At 38.4% G+C, this 16,881-nt stretch overlaps 1 protein-coding gene across 1 annotated transcript in view; it reads left to right on the forward strand.

Moving 5' to 3' along the window:
• Positions 1–15,939, forward strand: part of TTC29 (tetratricopeptide repeat domain 29) — a 113,060-nt gene extending 97,121 nt beyond the window's left edge. Inside the window, exons 11-12 of the mRNA XM_036382455.2 lie at positions 15,244–15,316; positions 15,697–15,939. Of these exons, the coding sequence (XP_036238348.1) occupies positions 15,244–15,281 (38 nt within the window). The 3' untranslated portion in view covers positions 15,282–15,316; positions 15,697–15,939. The remainder of the gene's footprint in view (positions 1–15,243; positions 15,317–15,696) is intronic.
• Positions 15,940–16,881: the final 942 nt, after the last annotated feature.

Consider the following 16,881-nt stretch of genomic DNA (forward strand, 5'->3'; position numbering starts at 1 on the left):
CAGATGATCTGCAAGCTGAAGACCAGCCTGCAAACTCCTCTCACTCTAGGAAATGGTGCTCCTATTTGTGAATATCAGTGCTTGCCTTGCGTTTTTTAACAACTGGTGTGCTCCCAATTTCAGTCTATACAGCACAAGATCCAGCTCTTGGGTAAAGAGTGGAGGTGACAGTTTAGCATCCAGTCTTTCCATGGCAATGCTGACATGTTCTGTTGTTGCCAAAACCATAGAAAAACAGTCTGAGTGCCTTTATGTTAGCACCACAGGCAGATTTAGTGTTATTCTCTCAAGAAAAAAAAGTCATCGTACCTTGGAGGGATCAGCACTCACAAACCATCATTTGTTAGTAGCTTTTGAATGAAAGTCAAATAGGTGTTGATGTTCAGAAAATGTCAAGTTTGATAGAATAAGTTTTAGTCACCAAAAAGATGAAATTGAGAGAGTGATGAAAAACCCTGGTAGTGTTTAGCAGAGGTCATTTAAGTCCTGTTGCCTACATGGAACAATTGGAAGAGTTTCTCTGTAGGTTTTTTTATGCTAACCCTTCTCTAATCTCCATGATTAAAGATCATGCTTTTCTAATACTAACGTGATATATGGAAAAAAGACTGTAGTAAGCTGAATCAAAGCCCTGTTTAGCCTGTCCAGCAGTGGTTAATAGATTAGGGAAAAATATAAAACCAGGAAATTTGGATGGAAGACGTCTGTGTGGTACTCTCTCCATATCTTCAGCAAGAAGTCAGGGACTTCTTGAAGGAGTTGAATCTAGATCCCATTATATTTAATAGGTTTTTCTGTGTTTGTTCATGAACTTATCCAGTGCATTTCTGTTAGAAAACTGGCAGCCAAGGCACCCCATTGAATTTGGCAGCTGAAATGCAGCTTCCTTGGATCTCCCCTTAGCCCATTTTTTGCAGCTTCATCTGTTACCCCTCAGCTTTTGCTCTGTAAGAAATTAAGTTATCATTTCTCACTCTTTTTCTTCATGGCACTCATGAAAATAGATACATCTCTTTATATCCTGCTATCAGTCATCTTTCTATCAAGCTGCAGCTTCCAATCTCCCTGTGCATAAAAGACATTTTACATACGTGCATCAATTTGCATTTATCAACACTGAATTTTATCTGATGCTTTATTGCCTAGTCATAAACTCTTTCTTAAGTTCTTTAAAGTTTTGATTTTGATCATCCAGTACAATTTTTTTGTCAGCTGTAGGTTTTGTCACTTTGCTGTTCACTAACATTTTGATTTCTTTGGTTTATTTAAATGTTTACAGAACAAATTCTGCCTTATATCCCTGTTGAATTCACTACTGATGTTTCTCCATACTGAAAATCAATCCATCTATTTTTATCTTTATTTTCTGCCTTTAACTAGTTGTTAATCCAGGGAAGATATCTGAAGCATTCTGGGAATCTAATCAACCAGGTAATAGTCATCCAGATCTCTTGTATTCCTCAAAAGAAAACAACCTCAGGAGCCCTCTACAGAAGTGATCTTGATTTCTTTTCTTCATTATAACATTTTAATTTACTTACCTATCATTATATCCTTTATTAGAGTTGTAGCTAATTTGCCTGCTATGAAAGTCAGATTTTTCCTGGTCTCTCCTCCCATGGCACATTCTAGGTTTTAATTAATGTCTTGTTTAGCACTTCATGTCACTCTTGTACTGAGGCTGATTTAAGCAATACCTTTGTACATGTCCTTTAAACCTCTTGAGCAAATACTGCTTTCTTGCCTGATTGATTTCTCAGCTTGTTCTAATCCTACTCTAACAGTGTTTTGGTTTGAGACTGTTCCTCTCTTATCTAGAAAATAAAAATGCTGATCTCTGCTGGAGGTCTTCCTTAGTCACCATCATCCCAAGAATACATTTCACCTTTCTGCTGTTATCTTCTATTCCATGAGTTCTCGTTCAACTTGTGTGTGTGTGTGTGTGTTTTTCTGGGGAGGGGAAAAAATGTAATTGTGCTTTTCTCCACTATTTTGTTCTTAGGGACACAAATAGAAACAGGAGAACAATGCAATCTGTGGAGATGTGATGCTTGATATCAATGCTCTGTTATTTTTTTGTGGTCATCATAAAGTAAACCACTGGGTTAAGTTGTACTTTAATGCCCATACCCTGAAAACTTCCAGCTGTTGTATTTTAAAAAATTTTCTCTGATATCTTGGCACCATGAAAGTTCACACTGGAGTTCAGTTTAAAGCCAGGCAGTCATCAGCTGCTCCTAGGTGCAGTGAGGGGGTCGGGTTGCTCTTTGTGTGCTACAGCAGAGAGCAGCTTTCTGTGTCAGAGGCAAATGAGCAGGATACAGGGTGATTGCAAAACAGCTGCAACCTCCTGGGCTATCCAAGGCAATTTCTGACAGCTGTGTCAACCTACAGAGGCCCTGATTCTGCTTTTAATTGAGACCTATCTATTAGAGACACCTGTACCTTCCTTCTTGTATTTTCCAAGTGCAAGGGATACTTCCCCAGCAATCAGTGTCAGAATACAACATCGTGTGGTTACTAAACTTTTTGTCACTTACTGGTTTTCCCTGTATTGTCTTGTTCATTACTTTTTTGGAAAATAAAAATCTGTATTGTTAATGACTATTTCCACTCTCTTGTCCTTCATCATTTTTTCACATTTTTGCTGTCTTCAGGGTTTTCTTTCATCTTTTCCCTGCAATGCTTTCCTGATAGGGACTTCATTTATTCTCCTAACAATACTGGTTAAATGATGAGAGATGAAGTTTGATTTGATAGTGAAGTGCTGTTATTTGAATTTAGAGATAACACCCTAATTGAAATGGGAGTGGAAAAAGAGGTTTATTCAAGGATATTTCTTTAACTTGTCTGCAGAATCAGGCAAATACCACTGCATTAGGTATTGGAAGAACATTCAAACCTCTTTGGGGAAGCAAATGGAGGGAATAGTTCATTGAAAGTGTCCTGGAGGGCTTTGGGTACTTGAGAGAAAGGGAGAGACAGAAATAGTTTGGAATGCATAAATGTGGTGAGACAGTAGAAAGCTCCAGTGCTCAGAAGGAAAGAGTTGTATCTTCTGAAAGTTTTACCTGGTAGCCCAAAAAGTAGGGGCTGGGATTTGAAAGAAACAAAAAAATTCAGTTTGTGATCCTTTGTGGGTAATTTTTGCCTGGTCTTCAGTTTGTACAGGAGTCCTGAAAGGTTCTAGGCTTGCTGGCTTGTTTTGGAAATTTCAGAAGATGCAATGTGTGCTCTGTGGTGTGCTCTGTGTGAGCTTCTCAAAATTAACTCCAAAGCTGGCATATTACATTTTTGCCAAGTCATATTTTCTCACAAGTGTATGATGTATGCTTGAATTAAGATGTCGTGATTTATTTAAATGTCTGAAAAAAAAATCATGTCCTTTTTCAACAGCTTACCTTTTAACCCTTTGTTTCACAGTGTCCTAAAACTACTGGTTTTTCTATTTACTTCTGTATGTAGTGATGACCTACATTTATTTAAAAAAAATACATAAAAATACAAAGGTATAAGTGTAAACTTTGATTGATATTATACCCCTGTGGTTAATGAAATTACTTGGGAAGCTTTACAAAGTCAGGATTTAGTCCAGACCTGAACCAGTAGTTTGGCTTGTATTAGGTTGTTTGTTTACACTTATTTTTGGTGAATAAGTATATACTTAGCAAATATATTATATACAAAAACATGGATTAGCATTGTCTTACTAAATTTAGTTGTCCATTAACAAATCCAGAACTCTTCAAAATAAATCTCTTGTTTCATAATTTAAGCTTCTCTACTAAAACTACTTTGAAGATACCAGTAGCTGTTGTTTGTATTGAATTGTAAATCATTTGTGTGTGAGATTAAACTTCAAATGAAGTTATAAGTAATATTTTGTTTTGCTAAAGCATTACTTAAAAGCTCATGGGGAGCTGTGTTGTAACTATTTCTAGCTGTGACATGTTGTTTCTATTTCTATGTTTCTACATGTTGTTTCGGAAAACAAATGTCATAGTAAACTTGCCTTTTCACATAATTGTTAATTGTGAAGCTGCCTTGCCATTACAAATAATAATTTGAATGTAAATATATAAAGGAAATGTGTATTTGAGATGTCTATACTTTTGATGTAGGTGAACTTAGTGATCTCTAAACTAACAGTGTCCTAGAAGACAGAGTGATTCCTCTTTCTGAATGCCATAGTATACCAACTCTTGAAAGAAAAGTACAAATAATGGATGCAAGATTGAGATCTTTAGTATCAGCAATAAAGTGGGATAATAGTCATTTTTTTGAAATGGTATCGCTTCTTGCCTCTGCACTCAGGAAGGGTAAAACCATACATACAAGGGTAAAACCACCATACAACTAAATGCTCATTACAATGGTCTGATTAGTTTGCATATGGATAAAGTGCAAAAATTAACATTTAGATTTGGATTAGTATTTGAAAACTAATCTGAAAGTTATTTCATTAGCATATTAATCAATTATATTAACTAATAGCACTACAGGTAAACAAACATGCAGTTTGAAGTTCTTTCCCAGAAGTAGAACGCACAAAAACTGACTTCTCTCTTCTTTCAAGGAAGCAAACTTTGCACATAGGTTCAAAATGTTTGATTGAATTACTATTAAAATTGAAGTCAATGACTAGAAACAGAATCTAGAGCAAACATGCACTGCAGCTTACCCTAAAGGAAGAAATATTGGGCCAATGAAAGCAACCTATAGAGAATGGGAAATAACAGGCATGTGCTGGCATATTAGGGATGTGTCTTCATAGATGTGCAAGTTTTATTTCACATTGTCCTCACCCTTCTCAATAAGAATGACTGATAGCTTCACTTTGTGATTTCCCAGCTTTTAAGAGTCTATTTTTATTTATTTTTTATGACCAACCTTGCACTTGTTAAATGTAATTTTTGCTTTATGTAGCATAGAAAAAAGCACATCTGCAGTATGCTGTCCCATGAATTAACAAGAATGACTGGACATAAGACAAGAAATCCTTTAAAAACATATGTTCACATTAAATATCTGGGCTAGCTCAGTAAAGGAGGTCTTATGGGGTCATTTTTGATGCAGTACAAGTAAACCATTTCTGCTCTTCTGAAATAGTTTTCAGGTTTGTATTGAGCTTGTATAATGACACATTACATAAATAAGGGCTTAGTTTGTACATTAGTCTTTTACATCTTGGATTCTTACTAAATCCTTGTTTTTACTAACTTGATGCTTAAGAGATATTGATTTCTGCTCCGCATGCCTATGGTGTTTATTTTGATATGTCTGGGATTAAAAACTAAATTAACACGCATAATCAGTTTTCTCAGAATTAAAAAGGGTGCTTTGGTACCTTTGGTTACATTCTTCTGAAGAAAAAGGAGAGCAGAAGAGATGTGATAAAAAAGGGATCAATTTATTCAATCACTGGGTATAAAAACATTAGCCCTGGGAAAGGCCCTTCCTCTAAGAGCTTTAGCTGCCCAGTCTCACTTGTGTGGCACAAAATAATTTGCATTTTTAGAGAAAATTCATGTCTTCTCCGAGCTCTAGTGAAACATGAATAAATTGCTTTCTTTTCCTCTTTTTCTGATTTTATAAAGCTGAATCCATTAGGGGCTGAGTCAAACTGTAATGAAAGAAAGGCAACAACTGAGATGATGGAAACCCTGGATTAGATTTCTTAGTAGTCCAAGCCCAGCTGTCATGGCCTACATGTCAAGTTAGTACTCTTTGGGGAGGCCTGGCAGTACATGTGAATATTTTTTTTTAACTGCTGTGTTACAACAGGTCTCTAAAGCAGCTAGGAATTAAACAGAGATGCAGAGATTAAGAATTAAAGAGAGCCACAGCAAACATTCCACCAGGGAGACTTGCAGTGGGGCAAGTAAACCTTCCCAGGGCTATTCCCCACTGCCATGCCTGGCAGGCTCACCTGTGACCTGGAGACTCTGAAACCTGCAAGTGGGGCTGTCTTATTCCAATTTATAGCAATGGATTTTGTCTATTATACCTTGTGAGCTTTGCTATGAGCTAGGACTGTGTTTTGGTCAGAACATACAGCTCCTAGCACGGATTTTAAGCCAGTGACTGTTTTTATAGGAAGACCTGGTGTCAAGGCACCGAACATTCACCTGAGTACAGATTGATGTTAAATTATCAAATTACTGGTACTCAGAGTCTTCTACCTAGTGCTTGGAATTTGTCCAGCTTCCAAAGAGACTCTCGCATCCTCCCATGAAGGGGCATGATGGCACAGTCAAGTGCCCCAGTCTGTAAATGATTCAGACACCTGAAATCATCTCAAGTTCATTTTTCACTTTGTGAATTTGGGGAAATCATTTTCTTTTCAAACCTAAGATAATCTTATAACAGATTTCCTCAATTGTGGAAACAGTTTATAAAAAAAATAAAATCTGCCAGCATCCCTATCAGACTTGTGCCCTGGGGGAAAATTCCTTCCTTATTTCTCAGCTGGTGGCTTTTTATGATTTCTCTCATCTTAGGAAAGCACTTCAAACCAGCAGCAGCTGGTGTCTGCCTGCACTTCCACTGGTGGCTTTGTGAGGGACAGAATTGAGCAGCAACACCTAAATAATCCTGTTCCTTTTTCTCCCTTTGCATTGTGGTTGTGGAAAAGATCCAGAAGAAGCCAGGTCACCCATTGCTGCTCTCCTTCCCATGCGTCCCCTCAGCTTTGTTAAGTGTCTGCCCCACTGGGAGTACCTGCTGGTGACTCTCATCACTGTGGTCAAGGAGTGGAATGAGAGGGTGACATTTTTTACTTCATGAAGACGTTTTGCTTTCCTGCTGCATACTTCTGATCTTTCCTGTTACTCGAGCAAAACAGTGTGACTGGTATGGCATAATTCAAAGTGAATTTAAAATTTCTGAAGTCAAATGTTTTCTAAAAAGATCTGTTTTGAAGCAATTTGGCAAAGCTGACATAACCATGCTAACTTCAGTGAACCTGCATTGGCTGCATCAGTTGAGAATTGGACCCAGACTAGCCAGAGCATTTATTTTTAAATTCTAGCTTCTGCTGCTTTTTCTTAAAAGTCTCTGTAGTTCTCTAACTTTCTAAAGTAGCTCACAAGTCTTGTGCTACTGCTAATAAAACAGAAAATCCATTTCCATTTTTCAGTGTAATCTTTTTTTCATGTGAATCTATTTCTCATCAAAAGAAGCGAGTGACTGGCGTGAAAGCTGGAGCTCTCTACTCAGCTGTAAAGACGAGTCTTGGTCTTTCAAGTTGTCACACGTTGTCTGGGAGAGCATGGCCATAAGTTCAAAAAGTAGGAGGGAGAAACTAAACACCCTGTGTTGCTGTGGCCAGCAAAAGTATAGTTCCCAATGCCTGGTGAAGAGAATTATGTCTGATTTCTGATTCTACATTCTCAATCTGTTGGTAAAATCAGCAACAAAAGCTGAGACAAAGAGGATCCTCCCAAGTGCCCATGGGAGAGGTATGTCCTATAGCACACCAGTGTCAGCATGGTCACTACAAGGACCCTGCATAAACCAGGACCTTCATTTCCAGCAGCTATTTTTGTTGGTTATTTTTAAAAGATAAGTAGGAGCACTTTTCTTCAATCTTAGAGGAGAGCAATATTCTCCCCAGACAAGCTCAGTCACAAGAAAATTGATACTTCCATAAGGGATTCCATACCTTCTTTTTAAAGAACATGATCTTCCAGACACTTCCCTACATCTCCTCAGGCGGAGAGGATGCACTCATGCCTGGGGTGCCTTAGAATATGTAAAGCTAAAGTCAGGTAAGGAGAAAAAAAATCGCCATGGCATTCCTTTTTATTCTTGTAGCAGATGCATTGCTGAGATTTCTCTGCTTGGCTGGCTTCTGGTTCTGTACCCAGATGATACCTTTGGCTAAGCTCATGGAAGACAGTTTCCCAGGCAAAAAAACCCTACATTGTAGAGACCTTAGATGATAAACAGTTTGCAAGCCACTAGGCAGAGAGATGGAGATGGAGATGACTGGAGATGCTGAAAGTCTCAGCCATGAAAAAGTGCTCTTAAAAGTGTAATTCTCGAAGGGCAGGTAAACTTTTAGAGACCAGAAAACAGCAGAGCCAAACCAAAACATAAAGAATGAGAGCTGAAGAACAAGAAACTCTCAACAAAATTACACAGGATGCTCATGTCAAAATGCAGAGGTAAAGCAGAATGAACTAAAATCAGAGATATTTTAAGTCAGAGCAGTCTGATACTGTATTTGAGCCTCGGTATGATGACGGCATGCAGTTAAGCAAGAGGACGTGTTTAAGTAATCTGTGTTTCCCAGCTTTCCTCCCCTGGGACACCTTTAAGGAACCTGAATTTCAGAGAAAGGAGTGCTAACCACTCTGTGACAGCCAGGTCCTTTGAAGACACATCAAGCTGCCTATTCAGAAATAAATATTACACACTGCCAATGAGCCGCTCTTCTGCTCAGTGTTTTGCTCAGTGGGTAGAAGATGGTGTTCACAAAAGGCAGGCACATTAACTGTCCTCCTATGCTGTCTTGTAGGTTTCATTGTGTTTTTATACAAAATATTTAACAGACAAAATGCACTATGTCTGAGTAAAGGAAAAAGGATGAGGTTTTATATGTAGTCATACACAAAAGTTGCACAGTAAATGCAAACAGTAAATTCTCCAGCAGAGTATTTAAATTTACAGTACAAAGACTGTAGTAAATTGGGGGAAGACAGCAAGAATTTTTCAGTGTCGTGACTTTGTTATGAATTGGCATCAGAATTTTCACTGTGCCTGAAATCTGTGCTTTCACACCTACTATACTATATTTATTTACTGAGCACCCAATATACCTGGCTTTGCTTTTTTTTTTAAAGTGAAGTAGCCATGATAATTCTGCACACAAGTTAGGAACAAATATGCTGTTTCTGTTATGATCAATATGTTGTCAGAAACATCAGCCATTTACTGCTTCTTTGAGAGTAGATTTCATTCATAACTCTAACGATGTGTGTTAAAACTTTGATGCAATATCATTGAGATAGACACATTTCTGTAAAAGACTATAGGAATGCCTCTAAAATACTGGTAGGTGTTCTTTGAGACAATAAACTGCCTCTTCTGTGAGCAAGGTAAGGGTTTCCTTTCATATGGATTTCTGAGTAGATTTCAGGCTCAGTCTTTAGTGATAGGCAAAGGTAGAATTAATAGAAGTGTTTTTATACTGCTTGTGTGTTCTCACCAGCTCCTCAGGGTAACCAAGAGCAGGTTTGGCTTCTACCACAAGAGTAAGAAGACATCCTTTGCTCAGAAGTTTGCTCAGCAGGTTCCCCCAGGACTTGTCCTGCCTTTAGGAGACAGCAAGTAGGTTGCAGTCATGATCATTCTGCATCTGGATGGGGACTGAAAGAAAAGAAACCCTTCTCTAGGCCATTTGGGAATTCTGCTTTGACTGTGGAAACTTTGATTAACCAGCTGGGCAGATGCTCACCTGCTTTGTGCTGCTGGAAAACTTTGCCTTTGACTGACAATATTCAAGACCCTAAATGGCAAATACAAAGTTGAGCCAGAGACAAGATGCTGTACTGAAATTTTAGGCTAATAGTTTGGATTTAATGTAGAATTTGTTGACAGTAAAGGTAAAACTATGAGCTAAAAACTGGCAGCAATTTTGTTCAGGTTTCTTCATGTTTGAAGTGATCTTCTTGATGATTGTTTTCCAAAGCTGATTTTTCTGTGTCACCAATATTTGTGTAGAATTTTTGTGATCTCTAAGTTCCAGATACACAAAAGACACGGTGTCATATTTTGGCCTTGAGAAAAATCCCTGGTTTCTATCTACAGTCAACAATTTGGCTTGATAGAACTGTTATTTAAAATTGATATTCAACAAATGGTTTGAGCAAAAGATGTCACAGATGAATGTATAACAATGCACAGAACTGAAAAAGGTAAGATCAAGAGAGATTTCCATTGTTGTACAAATGTCTGGAACATGCCCCAACTATGTAAGAGAGGAAGATTATTTTGTATGAGAACTGTTGAATATGAGTAAGTAAACAATGGAAGTTATCAGTCAGGGAAAATTCATATTCCTGTTAGGTTTTCTCACCCAAACCGGAAAAACCTTCCCCTTTCATTTTAGTGCCACAGTCTGAGTAGACTCTTCAAAAGCTTATAAAATAAATTCTGCTTCTCATTCATAAACTTGCCCATCTCTGAAGCCTTTATTCAGAGAAATCTACCTGCTCAAGTGCTTGCTGTAGTTCATTAAAGACTCCCATTCATACTCATAGAGACTCATTCATTGCCCTGAATAATATATATGGCACGCTGAAAGAGAACCAACTCTTGCTTTTACAAGCTAAATTAAACAACTTTGTCTAATAAAAGAAGCACTGTCTCACTTCCACTAGGCCATAAGCCCTAAGGGTCTTGTATTTGTGTGTTTATTATTTATTTCTTTTTTGCCAAATTGTCCTTCAAGGATCTGAAAGCTGAGAGAACTGAGCCACTTACATTGTTTCTTTTCTCTGCCTGCTTAGAAAGACAGAGGCTAGTATGGGCACAACTGTACTGAAGCAAATACTCATCCATAAACTTATTCTAAAATGCAATTGGATGATCTTCTGTCTTTTTCTCAGTCCCACCTTCTAACCTTCCTCATCTTGAGAGTCCATCTCTATTATGTGTGGCTTTTCCAAATGCCCATGATTAATAACTGCTGTGATTCATTAGCCTGTGTTGTTGGCAATGTTTCCCCAATGGGAGCATTTGCTATCTAGGGATAGTCCATGATTGCTCTGCCTCCTGGAACAGTAAGATGCTTTCAATCTAATGTGCTGACCATGTTTTAGCATAAAATAACATTAAGGCATCCATATAATGGAACCGTCTGAAGATCCATTTTATTAAGCACTGGAAGAAAATGTGTGTGTGTGTGTTTGCATGTGCCAGGGAAGTATAATCAGCAAACCTATTTCACCAGAAGCGTCGTTTCTGCGAGGGTTTCATGTAAAGATGCAGCTATTTTGAGGTGTAGTTCTTCAGCAGTGAGCAGGAAAAAATACTCCATAGCCAATATCTTACCTGGTGCAATTAACTTACTCAAATTATATGCAGCCTATTTGAAGAAGGAAAAATGGGAAACAGAGGTAGGTTTATTGTACTTATTCCATTTTGTGGGAATTTATTTTAAATGCAATCTACCTTCAAGTACAGAGCTGTGCTGCTCTTAAAAGATTGCTGCTTCAAGTTGCTCCACATACCTTAACATAGCATGGACCCTTTTTACATTATACGATCAACTTTTTGACAGTGCAGGGCCAGCACAGCTAATGGAATAATAGCCTGCAGGGTCCAGCTAAATGATATACGAATATAATCAACCTTTGTGATGACTATTCAAAAGTAATCCCTTTAGCTTTCAACTGCAACATATATTTCAACCAGGCAAAGCCATATGAAGAAAATCTCTGCAGACTCCACTGATACAATATGGCCTTCATATCCCCACAGTGTGTTTGCTGCTCACAGTGAGTTTTAAATTTAAGGTAATGGCTACTGTATATTCATGTGAGCATAGAACAATACCTTTGATTTGTTGGAGAAATGTTACATTAGCTACCAAGGGCCCTATTCAGTAAACTTTGACACAACCCTTATATATGGTTTACTGCTTATTCTAAATGGAATGTTCCTGATAGAAATGGTTTGCATGCCCAAATTGTACAAATTCATTAATCTTTCTATTAATGAAATCTCCAAGTACAACTCCCTTCATTCCACATGAAACAAGTCAGGAAACATTGTTAAACAGGTAGGCCCAACATGCTTCTAGAAGGCATTGCATCAATTTTCATTTATCAAGACAGAAAAATACATCAGAAGATCATCTACAAGTATGGGATGAGCATATTGTTTGCAGTCATATTATTTTCTGCTCTATCTCTATTCCTACACCATTACATCATTCTTCAGATTATATAACTCAAAGCAGCTGTGTGACCATTAGAAATGCAAGTAAATTTTAAAATACAATAATGGGTTCTATCTCATCAGCTGTGTATCACCAACATGGTAATACATTGAGATAGTCTTGCTTTCTCTCCCTTTTTTAACAAAACATGCAGTATTGGCTAGAGGTGGATCTGAATACGTGGAAGTAATTCTGTTAAAGGAAAGTAGATGTCATGAAAATGCTGTGTTGCTTTATATTACAACTTTTGTATGTACACCATAGTCAGAGCTCAGTCACATCAGCAGGAGTTGCAAGGAGGGCCTTGTTTGTGTACAGGCACCTGAATCCATGTGAGAACATAACAGCATATAACCATGTCTTGTTTGAGGTGATGTGTTGGAGGATTCTGCTTAAGCAGGTGAGCTGTAGTGGAGGAGTAGGAGAGCCTGTGGGCTTTGCCTCTGTTTGCCATGGCACTTCTTGAGCCCACAGGAAACGACTGCATCCTCAGCATCCTGCAGCAAGGAATTCCAGTGATGAGCTGGCAGTGCACAAAAAAGCCCTTGCTTTGTATCCAAACCCACCACCTCCCACTTTCAGTAGACCCTACCTCATTTTTTTTTTATTTGGAAAACACAGTGAAAAATGGTTTCTGGGTCACCTTGTGCTTGCTATGCTCACTCTTACTTTTGTCATCTTCTCAAAAAAATTTTTTTTTTCAAACTAGTTTCAGCTGAAACAATAATCCTCTTATGACTTCATCACTTCATGGAGCTTTCAGTAGAATTCTTGTTTAATAAAGTCCAGCAGTCTTTGAATAATGCAAACCTTGCATTTGAATGGATTCCCATCACAAGGGCATGCAGTCTCAGGTGTTGTCTGTTTCATTTTCTTTATAATCTTTTGAGAGAATGGTGCCTAAAATTCCTGTCCTCTCTGGAGTTAGTTGTAGATTCAGTCTTTGTGGGTGTGGCCTTCTTTCTTTTGTATGGCTTTTCATTAATCATATAATGTAAAGGAGCTGCAGCCCTTCATTGTTTTCTCCCAAAAACATTATGAAATAATGAGATTTTTAGAAGTGTAGCGTTCTGTAGATACACACATGGAAGCAGAAGGAACAGAGATGCCAATTCTAGCTGCACTGAAAATCCAACCAGACAATTTTAATTATATTTTATCAACAGCAGTGGTAATCTGTCAGGGACATCCTATTATGATTAATTATATTTACATTCTATTAATACATATTAATGTTATCTCCACATTTTGCACAATAAGATAGAAGGAGAATGCTTGATGGTGTGATCTGTGGTGGTATATATGTATTATCATTATGAATATGAGATGCTTTTATTGTTTCCAAATAGCATAGGCCAAACAAATGCCAAGAAAACATTTATGGCTCAGTATTCCATCAGTTATCCTTGATATGCTTAATATGTGCTGGGAGGGCAGAGCTGTTAATCAGCCAATAATAGCTTGGTGCCCAAGTGTGAAGGCAAAAGGCCGAAAGGTGCACGACAAAAGCAATTTCTGCTGTAACTCCTCATCTGTCATGTGCACATCCCCACTGTCTCTTGCACGTGTCGGTGTCTGTAGCTGTCAGAGACACACTTTTCTGTGTGTTTGCCTGGAAATACAGATGTTGCTGTACCCAGCCACACTTTGCACCACCTTTCCACCAAAATGCATCCACTGGAAAGAGCAGCAACACTGCGCTGGTGTGAAGCTGGGGTGGGACAGTGCAGTTCTGACCCCTGTGAGCACTTCTGGGCTGCTTGCCACAGGCTGAGTTTCTAAACCAAACTGAGCCATGCAGCTTTTATTAGATTCTTTTCATTTAAGACTTGGTCTGCTAGGAAAGGAATTCATTTACTTTAGGCCTGGTTTCAGAACGTGTCACCTGGAATAACTACATTGTTAAATACAGAGTAAACCACTTACACACACACTGCCCTCATACAAAATGAGACTCCATAGGGGAATGCCAATTCTCAGATATTTTTCATAGATTTACCTATCCTGTTCTTACTTACATACAACTATGGATAAAGTCCTAGTTAGCAACTATACTTAATAAAAGCCTGTGCAATGACAAAACAGAAATTTTATTGAGTCATGTGGAGTGCAGTAGTTTCAATCTGTTCCAGACATTGTACCAGCAGAGACACTGCTTCAAACATTATTTTTAACCCCCACCAGAACTGGATTATTTATTTTGGCCGTGAGTTAAATTATGATGCCAAACAAACGCCGTTGGTATTGCTGTTACTGAAAGCTAAAGTCCGGTTTTAGGCATCATAGTACAAAGAGGTAGTGACAAATTGAGGAGGATCCAGTTAAGAAACATAAGTTCCTTTCAAATATTGAAGAGACTGTGTTTGCTTAGCCTCCAAAAGAGAAGATTACAGAAAGGAAAATAGTCTCTCAAGCTATAAGGAGTTATTCTGAAAGAGGGCTGTTCCATTGTTCTTTGTGTCTAGAAAAATCAGTTTAATTTGCAATAAATATTTATCTTAAGTATTAGGGAAGAAATGGAGCAATAAGGCTGTGAAGCACTGAAACAGAGAGATTAGGGATGTTGGGAAACAGCCTTCATCAGAAGCCTTGGAGAATAAATGTCAGGGATGGACTGGATCTTTCTTCATTTGAGGAGGTGAAGCAGATCAGTGGTTCCCAAAATAAGGAACAGTGCCCCTGGGATGTTGTAGGTGGAATGAGGCAGAGGGAAATGTGTTGCTGGAGAGTCCCTGGGAACAGAGCAGAAAGTGCAGCCAGGAGGCAGAAGTTTGGTGTGGGAACAGAGTGAGACAGCATCACTGGAGCAAATGAACTCTGTGGCTGTCAAGAACTGCAGAGTCAAGCCATGGCCTCCCAGCCACCTGTTCCCTGATCACATCCCATGAGGAAGACCCCACTGAGAGGTCTCTTGCTTCTCTTGCTTCCTGCCCTGCTCAATTCCTCCCCTGAATGGTGCTCAATTCCTCCCCTGCCTGCCATCTTTCAGTGCTGTCTTGGCCATTGTCTTCTCCCAAATGTATCTCCCTTGTTGGCTCCCCAGCTGCTCCCACCCAGACCTGTCCTGTTGGAGAACTGCTGCACAGGAGTGCAAGAAATGGGACCAGAAACCCCTGTCAGTTCTGTGTTTCTAGAATTATATCTTATGTGACTCACCTCTGTGTTTTTTAGATTTCCCTTTCTTGTGACTTTTTTCCATAGGTCATGTTTTTCAATTGATCCATTTAGGCCTTTTAACCATTAAAAGTGTTGTAAGTCTAAAACATTCATGGACTTTTTTTTTTTTTAAATAACAGAACCTGATAAAGAAAGAAGTGCCTCAAAGCCTCTGTGAGCCTCTGTCCAAGACACCAGTTCAAGATCTTTCTGGTACAGTATTTGCTCTTCATCCGTAGACTTTATACCAATCTGCTGATTTTTACAAAATGTCATTGCTATCAATACTTAACCTGATTTTGACAGGCAATTACACATAATCTCTGTATTACTATGTCTAAATAATTATATTTTTCCTGCTCATAAATGAATGAATTCATGCTTCCCTCAGTTTTTTTACACATATTCCCAGTTTTAGAATTTAATTGCCTTTGATCGTGTAATTACTTTTAATTTACAGAAATAAGCCTTTGAGACAGAAACAAATCTGATTAATTAGATGCCAACCCCAAATATAAAACATGTAGATATCGATGTATATACATAAACTTCTGACATTTTATTATTTTTCTATTTGCTGTTTTTTGTTCTAGAGGATGCCTACTTATTGACAGAGAAGCTGATGTATAATGAGTACAAGAAAATCCTTGAAGAGTGGTGCAACAAAGGAGGAATTTCAGCAAAGGTTTTGTCATTAAAATGCTATTATCAAAAAAAGCATCTGTCATTTAAATAAATTGTTTTAAAAGACAAAGAGTAGTAGAATAGAAAGTACTTTGTGCCCCCATTTCTTAATATCTTCCAAAGTGTCAAGATCCTCCTGTTAAGGTATTAAACATGAGTGGGAATCCAAGATGCTCGATGCCTTGTAAGATCAGGCTCCAAATGTGTCTGGAGAGTTTTCTGTAAGTCCCAGATTGTGGTCCCTCCCAGAAAAACTTACTCATAGAGCTACCAGTGATTTTAGCATGTGTGTAATGGTTGGGGTTCAGCTGTAGCTGAAACAGAATAGATCCAGCCTGGGTGGCACACTATGGTGCAATTTTGATCCAATCTATATCACAGGTTGGACTCAAAACAAACCCAGGTTTGTTTAAAATCCATCTGGATGCAATCCAGTGCCATGTGCTGTGGGATAACCCTGCCTGGATAACCCAAATATGGTCCCTCCCAGCCTGACCCATTCTGTGACTCTGCACTTCACACCATCAGGTAAACTAAAATTCTGCTTTGGTTCTTTCTGGTAAATAATCTTAAGCACTGATTTTGGAGTCTGTGTAAAAAATAGTGTCCCATTTTGAGCTGATGAAACTCCTGACAGTGGGTTTCCCACATGACCCACTGACATCTGTGGTCTTCACAGTCCTCAGGGAACTCAGTCCTCAGAGCCTGCTGCTATTGCTGTTGGCATTAGCAAGAGTTAGAGGACAGAATTTGGAAGTTATCACTTTGCAAAATACAAATAAAACCAGGATTTGGAACCTTTGAATTTTATTTAGAAAATTGGTGGTTCATAATTTCACATATTAGAAAACCCCTTCTTTTAAACTAAACAAAGAAAGCTTTATCACTCCCAATAGCCAACCATTCCTTTCTTTCAATGGAGGTTTCCAGACTCAGAGTTTGTAGCGAGGTCCATTAGACCTATAATCAGGTTTTATGATGGTGTTTGAGCAAGCATTAGCTTTTGCCATAGTAATAAGTCACAGTTTTCTTCAGGATTGTAATCCGAGTATTTGGTTGACATGTGACAATAGGGTTTCTCCCTGTTAAAGAAT

Source organism: Molothrus ater, chromosome 4 (assembly GCF_012460135.2).
Source record: "Molothrus ater isolate BHLD 08-10-18 breed brown headed cowbird chromosome 4, BPBGC_Mater_1.1, whole genome shotgun sequence".
NCBI classification, from domain to species: Eukaryota; Metazoa; Chordata; class Aves; order Passeriformes; family Icteridae; genus Molothrus; species Molothrus ater.